Source organism: Vigna umbellata, chromosome 3, assembly GCF_029865625.1.
Source record: "Vigna umbellata cultivar VRB3 chromosome 3, Vumbellata_1.0, whole genome shotgun sequence".
NCBI lineage: Eukaryota > Viridiplantae > Streptophyta > Magnoliopsida > Fabales > Fabaceae > Vigna > Vigna umbellata.
The window spans coordinates 16610276-16637293 of record NC_142167.1 but is presented as its reverse complement, the minus strand read 5'-3'; the positions used below and the strand labels follow the sequence as shown (position 1 = coordinate 16637293).

General features: G+C 33.1%; 3 protein-coding genes and 2 pseudogenes across 3 annotated transcripts; 2 read left to right on the top strand and 3 right to left on the bottom strand.

Moving 5' to 3' along the window:
* The first annotated feature begins 8781 nt into the window (after positions 1-8781).
* On the top strand, positions 8782-15023 carry BGAL8 (beta-galactosidase 8). Its single transcript, XM_047319324.2, has 19 exons — positions 8782-9388; positions 9505-9600; positions 9923-10035; positions 10112-10178; positions 10259-10351; positions 10515-10658; positions 10824-10912; positions 11052-11157; positions 11254-11341; positions 11497-11615; positions 12080-12238; positions 12382-12572; positions 12654-12748; positions 13079-13188; positions 13346-13459; positions 13618-13719; positions 13978-14189; positions 14304-14628; positions 14734-15023. The coding sequence occupies exons 1-19, from the start codon at positions 9224-9226 to the stop codon at positions 14839-14841; spliced, it is 2496 nt and encodes an 831-aa protein (XP_047175280.2). The 5' UTR covers positions 8782-9223; the 3' UTR covers positions 14842-15023.
* Positions 15024-15130: 107 nt separating this feature from the next.
* On the bottom strand, positions 15131-16546 carry LOC124842780 (uncharacterized; the record flags this gene model as incomplete). Its single annotated transcript, XM_088108683.1, has 2 exons — positions 15131-16349; positions 16445-16546. Coding segments are annotated over 2 exons (564 nt in total), but the record flags the coding sequence as incomplete, so codon positions are not given.
* Positions 16547-17498: 952 nt separating this feature from the next.
* Positions 17499-18754, top strand: LOC124842770 (fasciclin-like arabinogalactan protein 11 pseudogene; annotated as a pseudogene).
* Positions 18755-20154: 1400 nt separating this feature from the next.
* Positions 20155-21637, bottom strand: LOC124842746 (uncharacterized; annotated as a pseudogene).
* A 3143-nt stretch (positions 21638-24780) lies between these two features.
* Positions 24781-26401, bottom strand: LOC124842737 (uncharacterized). The gene is made up of 2 exons (XM_047319299.2): positions 25845-26401; positions 24781-25700 (listed from the first exon to the last, which is right to left on the bottom strand). The coding sequence occupies exons 1-2, from the start codon at positions 26299-26301 to the stop codon at positions 24961-24963; spliced, it is 1197 nt and encodes a 398-aa protein (XP_047175255.1). The 5' UTR covers positions 26302-26401; the 3' UTR covers positions 24781-24960.
* Between the last annotated feature and the right edge of the window lie 617 nt (positions 26402-27018).

Below are 27018 nucleotides of genomic sequence, written 5' to 3'. Positions count from 1 at the left end.
TATTTAATTTCTCTATCTAGTTCAAATCAATTCAATGATATAAAAAAAATCATTTTTAACATTGAGAATATATACATTCTTGTAAATAAATTTTATTTTTTAGATTTAAGATTAGTTTAAAACTTCAATTTCAGTATTTTATTATTGATGTTTTAACCATCAAGTATGAAAGAATTTATCAATCATGCACTATATTTAATTGATAGTTTAATTTATCTTAGTTTAATTATTTTCATTTCTGCAGTTGGAACAAAAATATATTTTTTGAAATGAAAGTTATCAAAACAAAATTGTGTGTTACTCTTTGATCACATGCAATAAAACTTCACTTAATTACATATTCAATTTGTTGGTCCAAGATCAACAATTCTTGGTTTATTCCAATAGTTTATCCCCTCTTCTCACTACATCAATCATTCTCCTTTTCAATTCCATGCATCCTAAATAAGATGGCAACGGGTCAGGTCGGACACGGATAGTGCCTACCCGCAATCTGACTCGACAAAAAAAAAATCATCCGCTACCTGTATGGATATTCGCTTAAAAATGTCCACGGGTATTTTTAAACCCGCGAATATATGTGGATATCCGTAAATATTTAAAAAAATATGTTTTTATAAAATATTATAATAAAACTTAAATAAAATTACAAAAAATATATATAATATAATATATATTAAATTAAATATAAATTAAAATTTAATTTTAATTATATTTAATCTTATAAAATATAAATTAATGTTAATTTTAATTAAATTTAACTCAATAAAAGATAAATTAAATTTTTATTTTTATGTTTTGCGAGTAGTGGATATTCGCGGGTACGGATAGTATAATACTCGCACCCGACCCGTTTATAAGCAAATATCAAAAAACTCGCTACCTGCAATCCGGAGATAGTAAATATCCACTAGTATCAACTATCCATCGCGGATTTTATCCACAGATATCCACGAACGCGGATTCTTTTGGGATCCCTGATCCTAAGTTTTTTTCTTTAACCCTCGAACACAAAATACCATGATATGTAATTTTTTTAGTCCATGTTACATGGAGATTTTCCTTTTGATAGTTTTTTACTCGCAGAGTGGTTATTATCCTTGGGAATTTCTTTCTAATCCTTCGTACTTTTCCTTTGTATCTCATAAATATGAAATTTTCTACTTTCTCCATTTTGGATTGTGTAATCGAAAAGTAAAAAATAACACCAAGATTATGCAATCTAAAAAAACTTTTTGAATTGCATAATCCTAAAGTTCTAGATTATAAATGTCACTCTCTCTTCTCTAACTCCCCTCATCTCCTTCCATGGTCTATCTATTTCTCTCTTTGATAACCTTATATTCAAAGTCTGATTTTTCTAAGCTACACTGCTTCGTCGTCTCAAAACCATGCAATTAAGTTAAGAGATACTTTGAAGAAAAACAATAATGTTTTGAAATACATCATGAAATGGAATGAATCACAAATTTCAAATTGTATAATTCAAAAGTCAGAATTGAACAATACAAAAAATACAAAATCAAATCATTTTTATGAAACTATTGAAGAAGAGTATGAATGTGAAGGAAGTAATATCCCTACCCTTTAACTTAAGCAAATACTTATATTTTGCTCCAATTCCTTCTATTTTTTTATCTTGTCCAAAAGGAATATAGATTAGGCCACCATCATTGTAACACAACCGAAATGTTGAAACATGCACTGGTAAGAATATACGAAAATTATCTTATATTGATGAGACAGAAACATGGTATTACCTAACATTTGTTTGATTTGCATTTATTGGTGTTAGTGTCCCAAATTCCATTTATTAATTATATCTCCATCTTAATTTTATAACATTCTTTGTTCTAGAAATGCAGTACGCACCAATATATTGCGCAGCTATAAGCCGAATAGACTCTCTTAGTATTTGTTGGGAGAACTTGGATTGAATAATGGAGAAATTTCAATTAGGTAGGAACAAGTGGAAGCTAAAAATAAACACCTAATTTTATGTTTCCTTGTCGGTTTAGGTTGAATTTGTGGCTATGAATGTGACCACATTCAAAGAAAATGCTAATGGCTCACTCCCATCATCGATCTTTTTTATGGAAGGATGAGTGTCCACTATCTATCATAATACAATATCATGTTTCCCCACTTTCATTTTTGTCAAGTAATTTACATTTTTATAAGTTAATTTGCTGTTTTTTCAACTAAAAGTGCAAGTTTATCATCATGATTTACCAATTTAGGTTAAATTTAATGCATACATATTTTTTGTTATAAATAACTATTATTTAAAAAAAGTGGTACAATGTGTTCTCAATGGGTCTTATTACCACCCAAGATGAAAGTATTTTAGCCAAAAATGAAATCAACTTCAATAAGTTGAATCCCTTGATTTAGAAATGACCTAAAAACTCTATGAACATAGAGGCTTTCAACACACATTATTCACTCAATTATTCTATTATAAGAGCATTTTGAATGCTCATTTGATTTAGAGTTATGTTTGATTAAAATCAATTTAAAACAATACTGACTGGGCGAGATGTAACCATTCAATGTGTTTAAAAATTGTATTCAAATTATCTATTATTATAAATGTTCTTTTGTATATTAAAAGTTAACCAAAACGTAAACCTGGCAGGCGACATTCATGTTATTAAAACTAAACTGCTATATAGTTGGAAAAACATTCTTTTAATTATGAAAAAACATATTAATTGAAGAAAAACATCTTTCATGTCATATATATATATATATATATATATAATATATATATATATATATATATATATATATATATTTGTTTTTTAAAGAAAAAGTTGTATTCTCTTGCAAGTTAATTTAATCTAAACATGTAATCTTAAGTTTTCCTGTTCGAAGAGTTATTCACACTTTTAAGTTTGTTCTTAATTTACTGGACCCAAAATACAATTATTTTCATAATATGTCACTTATTATCGGATTATAATAAATGATTTTATTTTTAATATCATATAACAGAAATTAAGTATATCAGGACAATTTTTTTAATTAAATCTTATTAGGAGTAATTATGAAACCTTAACATGGTATTTAGATTCGTATTTCAAAATTCATCCATCATATCTAATCGTACGTGACATCATAAAAGAGAGAGAGAAAAAACAACCTATGTCAAATAGAAAAAATAATCTTGTTTCTACCACTTTTTTTTATCCTCAACAAATTTGAATTAAGTGAAGCATTTGGAATGTTCCAATCCATATATAATATATTAAAAAGTAATATTCAAACCTTAATATTTTGTATTACATCCTTATTTATAATCAGAAAGATTTTACACAATATCTTAAACATACAAAAACAAATTTAATCAAACTTCCTTAATCATAATTAAAGACTTGATCTTCTAAAATTGATAACTCTTCTGTATGTAGTAATAATGTTGTATGAGTATGATAGGTTTGTTGTAACTTCGTTGTGGAAAATATTATCTTTGTCAATTTTCCAAATGACTCGTTGGCTTGGAACATGATCATTAAGCTCAACTATTAAATTTGGAAATATCATAACTAGTGTTTTCTCTTTTTTTGTTGGACAAAAAAATGTGTAGAATAATTTTATTGTGCAATATAATAGCAATTGACTTTATATAGTTTTCTTTCTATTATATATATTTTCAAAATTCCGTGTTTTAATTTAACTTTCAATTATGTTTATTGCATTGAAAAATGTTTTGAAAATTATGTACTTAATAAGTTTGAAAATTTTATATTAGACATCATATTTAGTGATTTGGGTATTCTTGTGTTTTGTTTTGTCTTGTTGGGTACAAATAAAGTCTCACATCAGATAAAATATGAAATACACATGGGTTTATATACACATAAGATAGTGAAAGCTTAGTCCAAAATGGACAATATCTTACTAATGGGATGACATATGGATATTTGTGTATATTGAACCAACACAACATCATGTTTTTCTTTTTTTTATATATAAGCTGCTCTTCATGCAAATTATGTATTAAAAATAATTGAGAGATTAATGTTTTGACATCATGACAGAGTTTAGAGATTATATTGAATGAATTGAGTTCATAAAATTCAATTTTGAATATATTTTTACTTTATTATCAATTATTAATTATATTACATCAACTAATATAATTGAGTATGTAAATAATGACAATGTTTAATATACGCATATCATTACAAAATTTGTAATTTATAGTTTTTTTTAAATAATAACTTCTCTTTATCTATTTATATTCTCTCTTTTCTTTCTCCTTTATAATTTTCACAAATGATTTCTCATCTTTTATTCAACATAATGTATGAGTTAAGATGAAAAAAATGTAAATAATTAATGACTAATAGCAATTTGTTTGAAAGTAAGTTATTTTTTTACTCTAAATTTTCTGTGTCACTCTTATAAAACTTTAGAGATTTAATTAGCTAAGAAATTCATTAGCTTAACTTATTCAACGTTTTGATATGTCATTAAACAATGTTTAAACAGTAATTAATTTTAGAGATAAAAAACAACTCATTACTATAATAATTAATTTAAATATTAATTATAAATTAGATTATTAGTATCTCAAATAGCTATTATTATGAATAAAGAATTATAATTAGTGATTAATTTAGAATCTAATCATTCACTAATTATAATTTTTTATTCATGATTATTTAAAAATCAGTAATTTTTAGTTTATAAATTAGTATTTAAATTAGTCATTAATGATAAATTGTTTTTTGTCTTTAAAATTTATTATTATTTAACAATTTTTTAGTGACTGTTTTGATTGATTATGTGGACCTTTTTAACATGTATGGATCTTTCCGTAGTTTCAACTTTTTTTATAACCTTAAAATTTAGAGGTTTAATTAGGTAAGAAAGTTATTAGTTTAACTTAATCAACTTTGGATAAGTGTTTTAGTGGATTACGTACGTGGTCTTTTCTAATATTTATGATGGAAAATGTCTTTTAAACAATTTTTTTTAATAATTTTTTGACAACAATTTATGTGATAACTTGTGATTAATCCATTTCAAATATAAAAATCAATAAAACAGTGATACATAATCCATGGTTAAAAAGTTGTTAAAATATAGGAGTATGAACTTTTTTGTTAAGTAGATTATTTCAACTCTCTCAAAATCTTACATAACATCTAGATAATAAAAGTAAAAAATTACTTTTCTTGTGTTGAAAACATATATTTCTTTGTTTAGAATAGCATGATTTCCAAAATGATTTTTTTTCAAATAACGTATTAGTTATAACATTTATTCGTATTTTTTATAGTTAAAATTTGATTTTCAAAAACCTGGACTTCATATTTTTTATAGTTGGGTTATGGAAAATCATTTTGGAATGAGGTGCACCTTTCACTTAATAATTCATATTTTTTTTAATAAATAAATGTCCCTTTTTTTAATTGGAATGGATCATAATCCTAAGATAAAGTAGTGTTTAAAAGCATTGAACTTGGTCAACAAGATCGCGATCCTATTTAACATCAAAAGATTGCCATCTTCAATTTGTTAACTGGCCTTAATGGTATTTTCCTCTGTCTTTGTGCCACACATCAAACACTTCAGACAAAAAAAGAACAATATTTAAATACTCTGAATTTATGAAAAACACAAAAACCAAAAGTGAAATAATTATTATTTAATGGAGTTGAATCTGACTAAACTATTATATTAACACATTATTAGTGTAACTTATTGTAAAAAAGTCATTTAATTTTGTTAATTTAGGGGGAAAAGGTTTGAAAATAAACATATGAAAATAATACCAACAAATATATTTAAATACTAATATATAGAATTAAATTTAGAAAATTAAATTGGCAAAAGAAAATAGAAAACTGAAATTTAGATGCCAAAGAAAGAATCCACACGAGTACAGCTATTATACGAAAATAAGAATGAAAAATATATATTGTTATTTATACTAGAGATTCAATAATGACAAAATAAGCTCACGAGTCGCGAGTTTTTCGGAAATTATTTAATAAAAATAATTATTTGTTTGAATTATTTCACTTTCTTTTATGCAGACAAACTGTTTCTTTGATATTCCACATTAACCAATACCAATTCACTCATTGAGATTCGTTTTTATTTTGTTACTATTGTTATTATTTTATTATAATATTCTACGAAACATAATTTATGTAATTTTGGAAGGACTTTTTAGAAAAAAAATCGGGTAAGATTATCCGTACTCGTATCAGTATCCATTTTCTTACTTTTTAATATTAATTAATTAATTTATTAAAAATAATATTATCACATATTCAATATTTATATAACATATTTAATGTTAAATATTTATTAATAAATGATAATTCTATAAATTTTAAATCAAATAATTTAAGTAAAAGCTATATATATTTGTAATTACATGTAATTACAAATAAATTATATATTTGTAATTACATGATCAAAACTATATATAATATCATATAAAAAAATATTTAAATTTAATAATATTTCAAATATCTCTTTATTTACTTTATTTAAATGATAATAAAATATATTTTTTCGTATACATTAATAACAATTATACACGCATAAAGAAATTAGAGTAATAATAATTTAAACTTAGCCATTAAATCATTATATTATCAATGACAAGGTTGTATTGAAGGCATGTTTGGAATGAAAGATGAGTTGGATGATGTTAATGGTGTTGGTGTGGAAAATTAGGTTGAAGAACTATAATCGTTAGGGTAAGAGATTTTCTAAGAATAACTCTTTTCTTAATTGAGCTTCAAGATTAAGGAAATAAGTGTTATGACACCGTTTTCTTTCATTCGAGAAGTATGTACGACGATTTAGATTCATGATAAAATATTGTAGAAGAATGTTAGATATGTGGTTAAATATTTGTTGGATAATTCAAATAATTATGTGAAAATATTTATAGTTAAGAAATAATAAAAAATATTTGATAATTATAACAATATAATTTCTGAATTTTATTTAAAAGCAAAAACTTTTGAAAATGTCAAAAGATTTCAGAAAAAAAAATTAAAAGAATTTTTAAAATCAGGAACCAAAATATTTTACAAAATAATTTTACCAAAACACACTAAATTATAATTTTTACAAATATATTCAAAACTAATATCTTAAAATATTATATTTATAGTAATTAAGAAAAACTTTCTATCATATATATTATATAAATAATTAAATATATAGTTTAAGAACTCGTGTAAATGATATTAATTAATTTATTCTTATTAAAAAATGGATTAATAATATATTAATTTTAAATATTTATTTATTTATTTTTTAAATATTTATACTTAATTAGTTTTAATTTTATAAAAAATATGGATTAATAATATATAATAATGTAATATGATAAAAAGTCATTTTTAGTACAAATATCATTATAATATTTATATAAATAATAAATTTAGTCTCAAATTAAAAAGTGACAATATCTTTATATTTTAAAAAAATAAAACTAAATTAAATAAAAAATAGGAACTAGATTGAAATAAAGATAATAACAACATTGAGATTAATATGTAATATTATTCTTTCATATGATACTCATAAAGAAAATAAAAAATTTAAAAATAAAAAATAAAAAATAAAAAATAAAAATAAAAAAACATAAATTAGTTAATAATATTTTAAAAAGTATCTAATTGAGATTTTTTTGTTCAAAAGTCATAACAATTAAAACATTTTTTAAAATGAGTAACCAACTTTAAATTTGTCAACTAAAATGGAAGGATCAAGAAAATAATTAAATCAATAAAGATGAGTATAACTCATACCCGAATCCATATCTAGTCAATACATAAATTGCTTGATGAAAACGAAGACGGATTTAAAACTTACATATAAAGACAGACAAATCTATTTATATCCTTACAATTTATACATTCATAAATTAATGATGTATAAAAAATAATTTTAGAAAAAATATATAATAATAAGTATTATTATATTGGCATGTGAATGATGACTATGATGTGACAGCGTGTTCCTGTCTGTCTATTACTCCAGCGCGACATTCCCTTTCATATTTAATTGGTTTATTTTGAGTTTTCAACCTTATTTTTTGTTACACGTTAATTTAAAATAATTATTATTTTCTTAAATGCTAAAGTTTAGTTTGAACTTTTAAAATTTTGAATTGGTTTCGGGATATTTTCTATTTTGAATTTTGTGTTTCTATTTCTCCTTTATCAATTAATTTTCGAAAAAAAAATTGACAACAAAATCATATTTTCGATTTAAAAGTTAAATAAAATCTAAATTCTTATTATCAGAACCTAGTTAAAAACGTGCACGGGAGACGCTAAAATTCACATTACGTCATCATTTCAGTGGCTGACGCAAGATGATAAAACACGTGCAACTCGTACCATTTTCATAATAAATAAACATACATTTTAGCAAAATTCTATTAGTAAAATTAATTTTAACCACGTCTTAATAAAAAATTAAGCCACACATAGCAGTATAAAATAATTTCATATTTTCCAACAGATTCATTTGAAACCACCATTATGTGATAATCTAAGTTATTTGCTTTTACTGTCATGATAATCTCTGATTGATTGTCTTAGTTGATTAACTAATTTAAAATCAGTTGTTATGAAAATAACTTGCTTCAGCTATGGCTGATGATGAAGTTAACACAATCCAAATCCAAACAGAAATGAAGGCATGCTAAAACCAAAAGCTGCGGCAGAATGAGCTGAGGAAGATGATGACGACATTGACAACCTTTTAAATACTATAATACTATTTGCATGCGTGTCGTGCCCTTCAACGCCTGCAATAAATAGAACCCATTAACGAAGTTGCTCTTCACTTTTTCTTTCCCATTTAACTTGATTCTCTTCCACCTCTTCAAGTTTATCAATTTCAAAAAGTCACAACTTCCTCTTACTTTCACTCTTATCTCTTCACGAAGCGGCCAAGCAACAACGTCTTGCACTCACACGCATGCATGTGGGAAAAAGAAACAAGAAACTGATACATTAAGTGCTGCAAGAGTGAAAGATTGATTTGCTTGTCTTAGAAAACCAACCCCATTTAAGTTTTTCCATTTTCCTTTAAACTACATCCTTAAGCCAGGTTTGGTATTTGCTTTAAGATAAGTTTCTTAAGAAAACCAGTGTCTTCAAATCTATAAGAAGTGAAAACAAAGAGGGAATAATTTCCTTGTTGGTTTTGTTTGTTCTTTCCCCAAAAGGCAATGAGAGCGACACGTATTCTGTTTGTTTTGCTTTGGTTCTTCTGCGTTTATTCTCCTGCTGCGTTTTGCGCAAATGTCACGTATGACCACAGAGCATTGGTCATTGATGGCAAGCGCCGAGTCTTGGTCTCTGGTTCTATTCATTACCCTCGTAGCACTCCAGAGGTTCTGCTCATTACCCTCTTTATGTTTCTGTGTAATGTTACACGTTCACCTTCTTTCTTTCTTTTTACTGTGTTCCTGAAGTCTGGACTCAAAAGGGATGGTGTTTGTTGTTGCAGATTTGGCCAGACCTCATTCAGAAATCCAAAGATGGAGGACTTGATGTCATTGAGACTTATGTTTTCTGGAACTTACATGAACCAGTTCAGGGCCAGGTTCTGTTTTTTCTAGTTCTGTTAATGCCACTATTACCATTTTTTTGTTGTTTCAGTCCTTTACTGTCTCTTGCACTCTATTGAGTTTTGGGGTGTGTTTTGTCATTTTCCAAACTAGTAAAAAGTGTATGGAGGGTTCAAACCAGAACCAAAAGTAAAGTATCGTTATTGAACGTATTTTTATACCGTTTCATAAAAGTATAAATTCAATTTGGGTAGAGTACTTTTGAGTTTCAATTAAAAGTCATAGATTGGAACAAACAACTCTTAGAGTTGGGGTCTTGTTAAGAAATTAATGATGGAGTGTGATTTGGCTTGGCAGTATAATTTTGAAGGTAGGGCAGATTTGGTTAAATTTGTGAAGACAGTAGCAGCAGCAGGCCTATATGTGCATCTCCGGATTGGTCCATACGCATGTGCTGAATGGAACTACGGGTAAAATATGATCTTTATATGTATTTTTTCACAAGGAAGTTCATATCTGATCATGGTCTTTAACTTTCTTGACCAGTGGTTTCCCTCTTTGGCTACATTTTATTCCGGGAATTCAGTTCCGAACTGATAACAAACCATTCGAGGTAATTATTCCCTTTTTTTCTCCATATCTCATCTTGCTGCATCTGCTTCCTTCTATCACGCGAAATTGAATTGTGTTCAGGCAGAAATGCAGCGGTTCACTGCTAAGATCGTGGATATGATGAAGCAAGAGAACCTCTATGCATCACAGGGAGGACCAATTATTTTGTCTCAGGTTTTTCTTAAACTTAATTAAATACATGTCTATTTTCTTTTAGAAGAAATCACGGCATCCACTGGTGGAAGAGTAGTATAGACAGACATTCTCGAATTCTGAATGGCCTACTGCATACTTTTTAATATGAAAAAGTTATGTAATACTTAGTATGTAATGCCAGGTCGAAAATGAATATGGAAACATTGATGCGGCCTATGGTTCTGCTGCTAAATCCTACATCAAATGGGCAGCATCAATGGCAACATCTCTTGATACAGGGGTTCCTTGGGTAATGTGCCAACAGGCAGATGCTCCTGACCCAATTGTAAGTTTTCTCCTTTTAGCCATCAACGTAAACTGTTATATAATTCATATTTTACTGCATTGTCTATTTTCCTGATTCCTGAATAGAGCAATCTTACTATGTTGTTGTCTACACTTATCCTACTTGATTGTTTACTCCATAATTTGTAATCTCAACTGTACTCAGATTAACACATGCAATGGATTTTACTGCGATCAATTCAAACCAAACTCTAACTCGAAACCAAAAATGTGGACTGAGAACTGGAGTGGATGGTTAGTGTCCTTGCTATATAAATCATTTAGTTATTTGAATGTCATACTCAAAATATGATCTGATTGATTGTGTAGCACTTTCTCAATCAACTCTACTTTTCTTTTTTGTTGTAACCTTTTGAATTCTGTGAAACTGTAGGTTTCTTTCGTTTGGTGGTGCTGTGCCTTACAGACCAGTGGAAGATCTTGCTTTTGCTGTGGCACGCTTTTACCAGCGAGGTGGAACTTTTCAGAATTACTACATGGTGATACAATATTGCATGTTGTTTAATGATTTAAGCTATTCAAGATAGGAAAAGAGCTGATGCTTTCTACTTTTTCTGTTCCTTGCTTGGAAAAAGTACCATGGAGGGACTAATTTTGGCCGAACTACCGGTGGACCTTTCATTTCTACTAGTTATGATTATGATGCTCCAATTGATGAGTATGGTATGGATTCTTTAAACCTTTGTATCTCATATTAATTGTCGATTCTATAGAATTATATAAACTGGTCAAGTTTGATTCTATATGAAGTCATGAAGATGAGCGAACAGTTTTACAATGAAAATATGTTTTTAAAATGTCTGAACTATATGATGCAGGAATTGTTAGGCAGCCAAAGTGGGGGCACCTTAAAGATGTGCATAAGGCCATAAAACTTTGTGAAGAAGCACTGATAGCGACTGATCCAACAATTACAACTCCTGGACCAAATATAGAGGTGATAAGTGGACAGGATCTCTGGATTATCTTTTGAAGCCTTAAATGTTTCATATTTTCAAATTTTAATTTTCTGTCCAGAGACATGCCTTGAATAGTGTGGAGATCCACTGGATCTTTGTCACTTTGTCATAGATTTCTCTGGTTACTGCCGCCTTTCAAACTTCGTGACCGGTACCTTCTATTGATTGTAGAAAATTGTCTGATGGTGTTAATGTTTTATTGTATGGGTATAGTTGTTTTATATGCTTTATAAAGGTCTAGTCTCTTTTCTGTACATAATATCTGCTGTTTGTGAACCATCCCATAAGGATAAATGTTGAGAAAGGAACATGAATGGTTGGTGTCTTAGAGGCCACAAACTCCTTATAAGTTAAATCCAATTATTCCAAAGGCTTACGCTGTTGAGTGAGATGAGATGAATTGTTCAGTTACCTTCTTTAACAGTTACTATTCAAAATCCAGGCTGCAGTTTACAAGACGGGATCTGCATGTGCAGCCTTCCTTGCCAACATTGCCACATCTGATGCAACAGTATCCTTTAACGGAAATTCATATCACTTGCCTGCATGGTCTGTGAGCATCTTACCAGACTGCAAGAATGTAGTGCTCAATACTGCAAAGGTTTGCCTCGTCAACTTCCCAATAAAAATTAATGGTTAAATTGAATCAAGTTACTTTCAAAATGAATGCTCAATCTATCTACACTTTAGATAGTTTCTAGTCCAAGAAATAGTATAACCTACAATTATATTACGGTATGGCAGATTAATTCTGCATCAATGATTTCAAGCTTCAGAACTGAATCCTTAAAAGAAGAGGTTGGTTCTGGCTCAGGATGGAGTTGGATTAGTGAACCCGTCGGTATTTCAAAGGATGATTCATTCTCCAAATTTGGATTACTGGAGCAAATAAATACAACCGCTGATAAAAGTGATTATTTGTGGTACTCGTTAAGGTATACAGTATGCCTTCAAGGCTGAGGAGTTTTTCTTCGGAATTTCACTATGCCGCATAACACTTCAATATTTTTCTGCAGAATTGATATGGAAGATGATGCTGGTTCTCAAACTGTCCTTCACATTGAGTCCCTTGGTCACGCCCTACATGCTTTCATAAATGGGAAGCTTGCAGGTAAAATAAAATTAAAAACAACGACATCTAATGACAATGTTTGGTTTATTGTCCCTTGTCTATCTGCAATTTGTAGACTTCTTCATTGTATAAATTGATGGATAAGTAACATCATCCCAAAATTTATTCTCTTTTAGGATGTAGTGAAATACATACAAAGTTAACAGAGTAGACATCAATTGTTCGTCATTGTTTCTTCCTAAAATGTTCAACTTTTTTCTTTATTTCAACGGAATATTGTGTGATTAATCCTTTATTTCACGACATCGCAAATTATTCTGTGATTTATCCAATAATACTTATCTGTGACATTATGGACAACTTTTTCAGGGAGTGGAACTGGCAACAGTAACAAAGCTAAGGTCGCAGTAGACATCCCCATCCAACTAGTGGCTGGGAAGAACATAATTGATCTTCTGAGTTTAACAGTGGGACTTCAGGTTTGTCTTTATTTCTTATGTTGTATACAAGAATGTAAGGCTGAGGCAATTTTGGTTTATATATGTTTTGGGTTGTTAATCCCTCCTCATATCCTTTCCTTCATCATCAAACGTGTTCTCTTACTCCATCAACTAATGCAAACCTTACGTGCTTCAGAACTACGGAGCCTTTTTTGACACATGGGGTGCGGGGATAACTGGTCCCGTGATATTGAAAGGTTTGAAGAATGGAAGCACTATTGATCTCTCCTCCCAACAGTGGACATATCAGGTTAGTCTCAGCTTAGTTCTTTTCTTTCCCATTTTGAGTTTTGTTTACTCAATTAACTGAACAGATACAACTGAAATAGTAAATTGGACTTCTGCTTTCCTCTTTTTACTGAAGTCGTGCATTGACAGAATACACCATCTGTATTTTTGTAAATTCAGGTTGGCCTTAAATATGAAGATTTAGGTCCATCAAGTGGAAGTTCTGGACAGTGGAATTCACAATCTGATTTACCTATAAATCAACCCTTGACTTGGTACAAGGTAATCCTTATATGAATATAGCATCTATTGAAATTTTCGAGTTTTCCTAAATTATTCTCTAACTGCTATAACTGCATAAGCTGATAGAGTATCACTTCACCTATTTGACTTCCTTGGTTTATGGACTGTCCAATGCCATGTTTATTCAACCATGTTTGCATCTGATATCTTCACAGTCACATACTTTAAAGAAAATTAAGGGAATGATATAAGACAAATGATTTTACTGCTAACTAATGGTAATACATGTTGTATTAGACAAACTTTGTTGCTCCCTCGGGAAGTGATCCGGTTGCTATTGACTTCACGGGGATGGGAAAAGGTGAAGCTTGGGTGAACGGACAGAGCATTGGGCGATACTGGCCTACATTTGTCTCTCCAAATGGCGGTTGTGCTGACTCTTGCAATTATAGAGGGGCCTATAGTTCATCCAAATGTCTCAAGAACTGTGGGAAACCATCACAGACGTTGTAAGTAGTTAGATATTTTGTATTAGAGAAGTTGAAACTTGAAATTCATCCTGAATTCTTTGAAGGAACTGAAGGCAATCCTGTTAAATACTAATTGAGCAACTAATCCTGCAGATACCATGTACCACGATCATGGTTACATCCAGATACCAACACACTTGTATTGTTTGAGGAAAGTGGAGGTGACCCTACGCAAATCTCTTTTGCTACAAAACAGATAGGAAGCGTGTGTTCACATGTATCTGAATCTCACCCTCCACCTGTAGACTTGTGGAATTCAGAAACAAAAGTAGGGCCTGTACTGTCACTGGAGTGCCCTTATCCTAATCAGTTGATCTCTTCCATTGAATTTGCAAGTTTTGGAACGCCTTATGGGACTTGTGGAAATTTCAAACATGGACGGTGCAGAAGTAATAAGGCTCTATCCATTGTTCAGAAGGTGTTGTCCTGTGTCCTCTTTAAAATTTCATATAAGCTTTTTGTGTAGTTAATTTGACTTTTGTTCATTTGGATTATACTGACTCTTACGAATATTAATTAACAGGCCTGCATTGGATCAAATAGTTGTAGCATTGGATTATCACTTAATACATTTGGAGATCCGTGTAAAGGAGTAGCAAAGAGTTTAGCTGTTGAAGCTTCTTGTGCATAGACATTTTCGCTTAAAACCTTCCTACTTCCTAACTTGGACTCAGCTGAAAAGAACTCTGCACTCCAAGTGTCTTGTACTCTTTATTGAAGATGATCCCTGATAAGCCAATGTAAAATGCTATTCTGGTAGTAAACCGGGAAAGCAGTGTATATTTATTTAATATAGAAGGAAAGTCTCGCTTATGCATGATGTGTGACACTGCTATGTTCTACTTGAAAGTTGGAAGGAAGGTTTCTAAAAAGCCATACAAGAAATTGTTTTCTTAATTAACAGTACGGCTATTTTCTGATAAGATAAGCTGGATAAATAAATTCACTTGCAATGGAAAGTTTCCCTAAAGCAAAATAAATCATATATGCAGTACATATAATCAAGTTCCATTTACGAATGTTTGGCCTTTATTTGTCTATGCACGTCACTAAGTTAGAAACCAAATTACTGGCATGTCAACAATTGCTTCGGGAAACTTTATCATGAATATTGAGGATATCAGCACTCACCATGTTCTTCGTTAGTAGTAAACCTCTGCAACAAAACTAGAACATTACTAGACTCCCTTCCAAAAACCCTTTCTTCAATTAAAAGAGGGAAAGCTGATGAAAAGGAAGATTGCACTATCGCAATAGAATTACATTTGTCAATGTAAAAAGCAAGGGTTGGGAAGCGGATGGTGATCAAATTGACTTCTACAAAGCGTATTGCAATAAACATAGTCACAAAAGTGAAGACCATCACCATTTTAGATTATCTGGTCAAGTCTCCAGTGAGTTCTATGTTTTCCTCTCCTTTCATTCATCCAAGTAAATTGAGACCCTTTAGAAGGGATGTGGACCAAGTTACAACCGTTAGTCCAAGAAATGGAATCATCACAAGATTACCGCTAAGGGAGACAACTTCCTTTCTTTTCATGAGCACCCAAGACACAGTTAAAATCACCTATTAAACTCCAAGGGCCAGCATGATTCTATTAAAGCTTAAGTTCCTCCCAAAGGTTGTGCCTATGAATGTGACATGTACAGGTATAGGCAGTTAAAAAAATGTTTTGATCATTCAAATTTAAGGAGAAGGTTACGTCTTGATGTGGGACAGATAGGGTAGAAGGCGAGATGTGACTGCACAAAGGCACCAAAGGTTTTTGGAGGGGCAGTCTTCCTATTGTTAACAACAAAGAGTTTCAAAGATATACTATTCCAAAAGGCTACATGAGTCTTTAATGGTTCAACCCAAGGTTCAGCAATTATTACGAAATCTAGTTTGTGATTCACAAAACTAAGGGCTGTCCTAGAGGCAGGATTTCCTATTCCTCTAATACTCCAGAAAATTGACTTCATGAGGAAGTATTTTTTGAAACTTCCTGGGAGGATTTTTTTTGTTAGTGCATCTACCAGAATTTTAATGTGCAGCTTTCTTAAGTTTTTACCTTCCAAATTTGGAGATGACCACGGTGAAATCTGGATCTCGATCCGCAAGCTGTCCTTGGTTGGCATGATCTGAGATCTCATCCTCATCTGCCATGTCAATCAAAAGTCATCGCGTTAGACCATAATCTCACCTTGAAGATTGCTTGCTAGATCAATATAAATGAGGATCCTAGCAGAATAACCAATAAATCTGTTTTTGGTAGAGGCATCAAGCGTGATGGGTGCACCCACCCCAGCTGCAATCCCGAACAAAATTTATGGCCTCCAATACACTTGTGGAAGGTTGAATTTTAGCATGTGTCAAAAGCAGCCTGTTCGGGCTGAAATCCTTGCCCCATCGGCACAAACGATGGAGAGCTGGTTGGAGGTTCTGGGTTCCTTTGGCTAAGATTAAACTTCCATGAAAATTGTTCTTGCAATTGAGAAGCCCTTTCCTGTATTCTTTTCTCGTAATCTTTATGGAGACATAATTGCATTTGATGAAAGGCTTGAGTAACTGACTTAAGGGGAAGTCACATGAAACAGAGAGAGCCTGTGCCAAGGATCGTTATTGGGGGTGATGGAACCCTAGCAGAGCTCACATGTGTGCTCTCCGTACACCACTTTGTTGGGGAAAACCCTTTCAACACATACAGAAAGAAAGGCTTCTCAAAAACTACACATTGTTTTGTGAATTAAAATAATTTCATGTCTATGATATTGATAAGCCTTCCCATGTTCATCATCCTTGCCCAAAACGAATTGCAACCAAAGTACTACGTCATTATGTATAAATGTTTGGTTTTAGGAGTGCAATATCCATTTGACTGAAGAAAAAAGAATGTAATTTCCCTAACATATCAGACCCATGTGTATGGTTCGTATAATCAATGGGAATTGGTTATGGAAATTGTTTTGCCTGCTCATGATGATAGATCAACAATTCTTTCCTTCACCTATCTTCACTGCTGAAAAAAGGTAGTGCTTGATTAAAATGGTTTCGGCAAAAGACAACAATTCACAAAATCAATTGATTGTGATTGGAGATTGGTGTGGCCTTCGATCATAAAAACAACACTGCTCCATGATTTCATCCATTTATCATCATTGATGCAACGCCTCAATATCCTTACCAGCTAGCAACTGTGTGTATGTTCAGAAATCACAATATAAGGTTTTAAAACAAAGCCTTTCACCTAACTATCATTGTCTCACATTGCCATATATGCTCTATAAAAGCCATCTCTTCCGTATCATCAATGCATCAAGAGCTCGTTGGTGATACAAATCCTGCATCTGTTGTTTTCCAAAAGCACCAGAGCCTTCATACACCAAAACTAAAATGACCATGCAAAAGCAATTTCTCTTCTTCTCACTAGCACTGCTAGTTTCATTTTTGTATTTCACCAACACTTCAGCTCAGTTATCACCGGCTGCTTCCCCTCTAAAACCACCCCAACCTACCCCTACACCACCAGCTGCAGCCCCTAAACCATTGGTTCCCTCGTTGCCAGAGTCACCAAGTGATGCAACCCCTGATACTGCAGCAGCTGTTGACATTGTTGGAATCCTGAGGCAGGCTAAGTCATTCAACATCCTTATCCGTCTCATGAAAACCACTCAATTGATCAACCAACTCAATGCACAACTCCTCACTACTAAATCAGGTGGCATCACCATTCTTGCACCTGATGACAGTTCCTTCTCTGAACTCAAAGCAGGCTTCCTCAACTCTCTGTCTGATGGCCAAAAGCTCGAGCTCTTACAGTTCCATGTTCTTTCAGAGTATGTGTCTAGCTCCAACTTTGATACTCTTACCAACCCTGTGAGAACACTTGCAGGAGCTAAACCTGGAAAGGTGGAACTGAATGTGATAAGTTACGGAGGAAGTGTGAACATCTCAACAGGAGAGGTCAACACCACCATCACTGGCATTGTATACACAGATAAGCATCTTGCTATTTATAAGGTGGGAAAGGTGCTTCTTCCTATGGACTTCTTTACAGTGGCCAAGGCACCTGCAAAGTCACCCTCTTTGGCACCAGAACCATCTGCAAAGGCTCCTAAAGCAGATAAGGAGAATTCGCTGTCCCCAGACTCCTCAGAATCATCACAGATTAATTCCTCAAAGGATAACTCTGGCACAGTGAAAATCAATGTGTATGGAAAGTGGCTGTCCCTTGTTCTTGGAGTAGTTCTCGTGACTGTTTTCTCATCGTAAACCAGAATAGACTATAATCCATTATATACCATTCAGTTATATTCAAGAGTGCTATGATTTCGTGCGTGAAAGGAGTGAGTGTTGAGTACTATTGGTGGTGAATTTATCAGAGATTGTTGTATCCCTCTGATTTTATTATGAGATATGCTATGCTTGTTTCAATATATTATTTATGTAAACTTGACGGAGGTTGCTACAATATTTTCCATGTTTCTAATGTAATCCAAAGAAAAATAAATCATGAAAAACTGTCTCAAATTCAATAATTAAAATCTCCAATTTGTTAGATGTATTTAGGTGTATATCAGGTCATGTTTCAATGTTTGAGTTTGAGCACTCACTAGTTATAAACGTTTTGGGTCATGAAAGGAGGCGGGAAAAAGAATTAGGCTAATTTAAGCCAAATAATAGGTTGTGTGGCAATACAAAAAGGTTTCACTTTGCAGAAAGACATCAATGGACATATACCCAAGTTTCCAGTTAGCCATGGGCTTGAAGTAGTTCAATATTAAATGTTGGAAGTTCTACATCAACTGAAGATAAGATCAATTTAGAGTATATAAGTGGGAGCATACCTCACCTTACAGGTTGGTTTCGAGGGTTTGAGTTGGACTTAAACTCCACTTTTTAACATGATTGAAAATTGATTGAGCTCAGCAAGCTAGATTCTAAATTCCAACCCATTTTTAATTAGTTAAATGGATCAAATTAGCCCGTTTTGTCATCCCTACTTTTGAGTTCTTTTATGCTTTATTTTGCAACTAATAACCCATTAAAGCAAATCAAAAAGCCTTTTACCACACATTTCTTATTTTAATGAGGCTTCAATTCAATTGTAGATCTTCTATAAATATCAGAATAAGCAGAATGGCCCAAAGACAAATGTTTAGGCCAAATCAGTTTTATTTGATGTAAGTACTCAACCTGTATACAGAGTCACCGTGCACCTCTCAAGTAACATTTGCATAGATACATGCATCCAACTATTGTATGATAGTAACATAAGAATTACGATGTTAAAGCAAAACAGCTTAACACTTTCACATCTAGAACAACCTGAAAGGTTTGCCTTATCAACTTTATTGTGTGTCTTAATCTAGATTCTAGCTCAACCTTAAAGGTGGAGACTTAAGGCTTTCTAGGACCGTGTTAACTAAGAATTAAACCTACACTTGGTACAAGGTAGTCTAAATAATATATTGAAAGTTAAGAACATGATCCACCTGTATCTATGTTAAATAAAACCTGCAAAATAGTTTGCCGAAACATTTTATTACGACATGGGAGCTTGCTTATAACTCTAACTCCTCAAATCAAGGTTATATATAAAATCATTGATAAAAAAGTAGTTACATTTACCAATAACACTTCATTTGCAAATACAAATATAGTTAATTCATCCATCTAATCCAAAAAAAAGTGAACAAAAATTGTCTATTTCATTTAAGACATTTCACTACTTATTGATCACGATTGAAAAATATACCCTCCACGTTAGATTCACTTAAAGACAAATTTAAATCAAGGGGAAGAAACACAATGTGAATTTGAAATAGTTTGTTGCCACAGTTTTTTTAAAATTCTACACTGGCAAAAAACTTCATCAGGGAATAGTCACTTCTTCATATCTGTAATACTCATTAATCAGTATAATTTAATGATATCATGGGCAACAGTTCAGGCCCTTATTTTTTGAATACAATAGAAAGAAACCAAATGCAAGATGTTAAATATTTGGTTACTAAGAAAATCTTATACTGTTTCATGAAGCATGATATCAATACTTAGCAACTAATCCTTTTGTGTTTGCTATTTCAGATGGCCTCTGGAACATGCATCGTTTGCGTGATGTTGAAAAGAGAGAGGGAGTCTCGTACTTGTTCTCCCCACCCATCATTGGCATAGGAACCCCTCTCTTGACAGGGCTAACATACCCTGGTCTGTAAGTCTGACCCAAAACTCCTTCAGAATGATCTGTACTTTTCTTAAACCTGAACTGTGTCTCCAAATGGGCAAAAGCATCATCTTGTGGCAACTGGTAATTGTGAACCTTGTTTTCTTGCTCTCCAATGGGTTTCACATCAATGTCCATCTCAACCAAACCCGAAACCATCACTCTCACAGTGTTGGTCTCATCGGTTCTCTCCACAACCACTTCTCTATCATCTCCATTGGCCCTCCATTCAGCTTCTCCATCAATGGGAACATTGACTAGTTCTCCATCCCACTTTATTGTGAGAGAATTATTGGTGTCATCCCAATGAGACACTCTATTGGCTGCAATCACAAGAGTGTGTGAATCAAACATGACAACAAGTGCTTGCACCCATGTGTAGTCACGAGTCCTTCCTTGTGGTCGAGTACCAATGAAGTGAGCATTGATTTGGAACTCATCATCAGAAACAATGGCGAAGTTTCCTCCTTTGGCACCGTGGAAGTAGAACATCACACCATCACCACCCACAAAACGAGGATCATAACACAGAGATCCATACCCATCACAGTTAGCTTTCCTTACTGTCAAACAAACAAATTCAACTTGAACTATTTGCTCTTTTATATATTACAAGTTGTAGATGTACACCTTTTAAACAAAAGTTGAGGTTCCTTGGAACTTACACTTGCAGGTGGCTTCACATTTGCTAGTGCTACAGTCAATGAAACATTCCTTCGACTTCTTGTTCTTCTTGGGCTTCCTCTTTGCGCACTCGGTTGGACAGTCTTAAACTCACAGGTGGTGTTTGTTCTGCAGAACCCATGTTCTTGACCTGATGGCAGTGCTGACAGCTTGTCATAATCCGAGGCTTCATCACGTTGCTTCTTTGGCTTTTTCTCTTTTTGCTTTTTCTCCTTCTTTACTTTATCCTTCTCTTTCTTATCACTCCTTTACCGTTTCCATTACCATTACCATTGTCGTTGTCATTGTCATTGCCATTGCCTTGACCTTGGGCAATGACAGCTTCCATGGCAATAAGCAAGATGAAGATGGCCACCAAGATGCTCCACTTACTTCCACCCATCTTCATGATTTGCAATCCTCTGCGAGGATGGTTGGGAGAACACTGAGTGAAACAGAATTGGCCAAGATGTTCGGCTTAAGTTTTGCTGAAAGTTTGTGGTTGCGTAGTCGTGTGATGCACTGATGTGTAAAATACTCAATTCTGAATTTTTAAAGTCCCGAGGAGAGCTATTGACCAACTAAAAACAACACTGACTTTATGTTTAAACAGATTCAATTCCTTCCTCCTATGAATGTCCTAGCACCTTGTTTTGACTAACATTAAAAGGGAGCTCTAGGATCTACATAAGAGCTGAATTGTGCAAAAGGAAAGACTTGCAGTTGAAGATTATAGGCTTATTGCACATTTTCAAATGATTATCTTCAATCCTAAGATACACATTAATGTTATGGTTACATCACATTTATGTATGTCATGTAATGTAACGAAAGGAAGCTATTTTTGTGAATTTCAACGTTGAGAGAGAGCATTAGCAATCAATTTAGCTCTAGGAACGTGGGTGAGTTGAGAAGAAGCTTTGATCGATGGCGTTGGATCTGGAACAGCACCACCTTGGACTACTTTATATGCAACTATGCAAGTCAATTCATGCGTTCTTACTCGTTTGTATATACTATATCAGATGTTGGTCAAGTCAACAAAGATAAAAGATTTCTTAACAAACAAACAAGATTCAATTACTTTTCTTTTTTTCAAACAATATTTTAAAGGTTGGTTATTTTTCACTATATGTCCCTCATCTTTTTACATAAAAGAAACACATTGCTTCTATACTAAATATTAACTTAAGGTGGTATTTACCATTTTCCTTCCAATTGGTTTGAGCCGTTGACAACTATGTTAGTCTCATTAGTAGTAGTGTTATGCTACTTCATTATTATCCTTTCTAAATATACATATGGTCATTATACAGTTGTACTGCAGGAAATATTTGAAAAGGGTTTTCGAAATGCAAAAAAAAAGATTCAGATATATCAATCTTAAGTGTTTTTAGTTGAGTTGAAATATCTCTCATTTGCACGCACATCTGTCACATAGGTGAGTCAATAGATAGAATTTCACGGTTGGGATACTTGTGATGCCTTGTTATGAGTGAGAAATTGATCATTAATGTTTTCAAATAAGCCTGGGATCTTTCTGTAACGTTCTGGAAGGAAAATGTAATGTTTTCTTCTTGGATGAGTTCATGTTGGAGATGTTGATCAAGTAGTTTCCAAAATCATGGACAACCTAGGCTACAAGCAGCAATTGAAACACAGGCACAAGAAAATTTCTCTATCAAACCTGATCACATGCATCTTTATTGAAACACCAAATGAAGGAAGTGTCAAGCTGCAAGGAAGCTTTATGTTCTTGAAAAAATCTTGTGCAGAACAACTTAACCACAAAAGAAACAAGACCTTATCACAATAAGAGAAATCAATAAAAATGACAATCTCTATTGTCTTGCTAACCCCTCCTTCTAGAAGAAGGGGTTTCTGTTATATTTGTGGAATGTGAAATCATCACTCACCTAAGCACAGGTATGGTGTTGCAAGAACAAGAGTTTTCCCAAGCCTATGACTAACAGGTGGTAGATTCCATACACGTCAACGCATTTGATAATGTTAATTCTTATCATTATCTAAGCATCATTTTAGTAGCAAAATTAACTCCTGTCTAGCTTGTAACTTGCTTAATCCTCGTCTTTTGTCTTGTTTTCTAAATAAATGTGTTTTAGGCTACATTGATGTAACTTCATCACTAATCCCATTATTTTGTAGCTAAAACTATGCTTGGAAGAATATCCAACAATGTAGAGAACTGAATCAACCACAAAAGCAAGCAAATCTGCAGAAAAAACCAGAAAAAGAAGCAGTGCAGTAGAGTCAGGCTCGAGCCCCCTTTTTCCATGGGCGCTTGAGCGCCAGTGCACCGGTTGCTGAGTTTGACTGACGCGCGCCCGGGCCCCCACTCTTTAGGGGCGCTTGAGCGCAATTTTTGCTGATATAGCAGATTTGCTCTATTTAACTCAGAAACACGAAGAGCTTCAGGTCTTTGGTTCTTTAGAGGCACGATTTCACTGATGGAGCTCATGGAGGCCATGAGGAGCTTGTGGGAACATCTCCTTCTCTTCCATTGGGTCTCCTTCTTCCATCTTCCATTTTGTAAGCTTTAGGGTTCTCCATGGAAGTAGAGAACTAGATTCATCTTGTTAGGGATTGTTGTAGCCTATGAATTCTTGTGTAATGGATGATTGATTTGATTATATATATGCATTTTCTATCAATTGCTAGTATTCTTGTTTCCAATCTGAAAACTTGCATGTAATAGGAATGTTCATGACTTGAATTTGGGGTTTCATGAATTATGGGGACGTAAGATGGAACCTAGAACTAAAACAAGAGTCCTTGTGGTCATTGATTCTAGGGATGGAAGATGATTCACATGTTGTCTTAAGATCCTAGCTCTTTATTGCGGGTTTGCTTGTTAGATTTTCCAAGGGATTGGAATTTAATAGGGAAAACTTAGGCTCTTTCACCTAAGGGATTAGGGCTAGAGTGCTTTTGTGGATTGACTTTAGTAAATTGATGGAGAGGAGATGAAATTGGGTAAGCACAAGAGTGAAATAGGTGAAAACTAACCTTAGCAATGTCATTTCATACTATTTCTAGTCTTGTCCATATCTAAGTGCCTTTAATGACCAAAGTCCAACCATTGTATATTTGTGAATTTATCTCTTTGCACATGCTTGTAAATGAATGTTGTTCTATTGAGTCTAGATGAGTTGTTAACCGCACAATTCTCTAGTATTACGAGTCTCTTGGGAAAACGATATCTGGTATTATCATGGTTTATTACTTGAAACGATTCGGTGCACTTGCCGAAATCATCCAACAGCATTTACCTCCTACAATCCTGTAGAGGATGGAAAAGAATATGTTTATTGAGATGATTCTAAATCTACTTCAGTTTTGAGAAAAACAAAAGTTCTTCTGAAACTTACATCTACAAACATCTAGATGATGTGATACGTATGTCCACTACTACAATTAATTTGATTTCTTCAGCACTGCTAGGAAATGTTGGGATTAAAGAATCATCTTAATCTGATTAGATTGTAATGCCAGGGAACAACTTTTTTGCAGAGTAAGGTATTATGACCAACGACTCTTTGTATTAAACCTTTCTAAAGCTGTTAATGAACCTACACCTTCTCTGCTTCCGATTGATTCGTATGATAAATGGCCTTTCTGGTTGAACAAATTAAAAAACTCCACTTTATTGTGGGATAACTAAGTAGGTCATGGATTAGAAGTTAAAAAAAATGATTCTTCATATCTTCAGTACACGTTAAATCACTATTACATTTTACAAAATGATGATCATGGGCAACATTTTAGGCCCTTATTTGTCTTAATACATTAAAAAGAAACCAAAATGCAAGATGTCAACAGTGTGATCACGAAGAATGTATTACTTTTCATGATGCATGATATCAGTACTGAGCAACAAGTCCTTCAGTGCTTGCTATGCTGGATGGCCTCTGGAACATGCATCGTTGGCACGATGTGGAAAAGAGAGAGAGAGTCTCGTACTTGTTCTCCCCACCCATCATTGGCATAGGAACCCCTCTCTTGACAGGGCTAACATACCCTGGTCTGTAAGTCTGACCCAAAACTCCTTCAAAATGATCTGTACTTTTCTTAAATCTGAACTGTGTCTCCAAATGAGCAAAAGCATCATCTGATGGCAGTTGGTAATTGTGAACCTTGTTTTCTTGCTCTCCAATAGGCTTCACACTTATGTCCATCTCAACCAAACCCGAAACCATCACTCTCACAGTGTTGGTCTCATCGGTTCTCTCCACGACCACTTCTCTTTCATCTCCATTGGCCCTCCATTCAGCATCTCCATCAGTTGGAACACTGATTAGTTCACCATCCCACTTCACTGTGAGAGAATCAACGTTGTCATTCCAATGAGACACTCTATTGGCTGCAATAACAAGAGTGTGTGAGTCAAACATCACAGCAAGTGCTTGCACCCATGTGTAGTCACGAGTCCTTCCTTCTGGTCGAGTACCAATAAAGTGAGCATTGATTTGGAACTCTTCATCAGAAACAATGGCGAAGTTTCCTCCTTTGGCACCGTGGAAGTAGAACATCACACCATCACCACCCACAAAGCGAGGATCATAACACAGAGATCCATACCCATCACAGTTAGCTTTCCTTACTGTCAAACAAACAAATTCAACGTAAGTTCCACTTTCAATTCTTCAACACTTTATAATTAATTATCCGGTTTGTATGATGATGATTGAGTACAAGAACTGTTTACCCTTTGACCTTACAAAAGTTAAGGTTCCTTGGAACTTACCCTTGCAGGTGGCTTCACATTTGCTGCTGCTACAGTCAATGAAACATGCCTTCGACTTCTTGTTCTTCTTGGGCTTCCTCTTTGCGCACTCGGTTGGACACACAATGGTCTTGAACTCACAGGTGGTGTTTGTTCTGCAGAACCCTCGTTCTTGACCTGATGGTAGTGCTGACAGCTTGTCATAATCCGAGGCTTCATCACGTTGCTTCTTTGGCTTTTTCTCTTTTGGCTTTTTCTCCTTCTTTTCCTTCTCCTTCTCTTTCTTATCTCTTCCATTACCGTTTCCGTTTTCGTTTCCATTTCCATTACCATTACCATTGTCATTGTCATTACCTTTGCCATTGTCATTGCCTTTGCCATTGTCATTTCCTTTGCCTTGACCTTGAGCAATGGCAGCTTCCATGGCAATAAGTAAGATGAAGATGGCCACCAAGATGTTCCACTTTCTTCCACCCATCTTCGTGATCTAGGTAGAGTTTTGTTTTTATTCTTTCCTCTTATGTGATGGTTTTGAAGTACTTCTTCAATGACTGATCAGAGGATGTTGAAGAGAGCATGCACTGAAGAGAATATAAAGAGAGGGGAATTGGGATGCAAATTAGCCAAGAATTAGGCCTTAAGCTTTGCCATGATCTTTATTCTAAACTCTTCAAAAGGTTGTGGTTGCTTAGTAGTATAAGACGTTGACTATTGAATGCTGATTTTTAAAGTTCACAAGTTATTTATTGGCCACGTAAACGCAACGCTAACATAGTTACGACGGTGGAGTAGCACGTTCATTTTTGCTAAAGATAAAGAGCCTTGCGTAGGATATAAAAAAAGACCCTGATTAATTAGACTTTGTAAATCTATGCTAACTTTGGCATGAAATTACCTTCTACAAATAATTTCTCAATTTGACCGAATAGAGTGAAAGATAAGTGACAATAAAAAACATTCAGGACTCAATAACCTTATAACCTCGACCCATATTAAGCTAGGTATGAAAGAAAGCAAGCATAATGCCATGCATCATCTTAATTTTTGTCTTATTTTATTTAATTAAAAAATTATTCTTTAACTTAAATTTTTTATATTCATTTAACATAAATCCTTTCTTACTTTTTTACTCTCTTTTTTTCAAAAAAAATATATAAAAGTTTATATTTTTATGACCTTGTACTCTGTATCAAAT

What these genes read in the sequence shown, in the direction of transcription:
- BGAL8 (XM_047319324.2), top strand. Translation starts at nt 9,224, where the DNA reads ATGAGAGCGACACGTATTCTGTTTGTTTTGCTTTGGTTCTTCTGCGTT. An exon ending in ACTGAGAACTGGAGTGGATG is followed by an intron (nt 10,913 to 11,051) that starts GTTAGTGTCCTT and finishes GTGAAACTGTAG; the next exon opens with GTTTCTTTCGTTTGGTGGTG. An exon ending in CATAAATGGGAAGCTTGCAG is followed by an intron (nt 12,749 to 13,078) that starts GTAAAATAAAAT and finishes CAACTTTTTCAG; the next exon opens with GGAGTGGAACTGGCAACAGT.
- LOC124842737 (XM_047319299.2), bottom strand. Translation starts at nt 26,301, where the DNA reads ATGGGTGGAAGAAAGTGGAACATCTTGGTGGCCATCTTCATCTTACTT. An exon ending in ATGTGAAGCCACCTGCAAGG is followed by an intron (nt 25,701 to 25,844) that starts GTAAGTTCCAAG and finishes TTTGTTTGACAG; the next exon opens with TAAGGAAAGCTAACTGTGAT.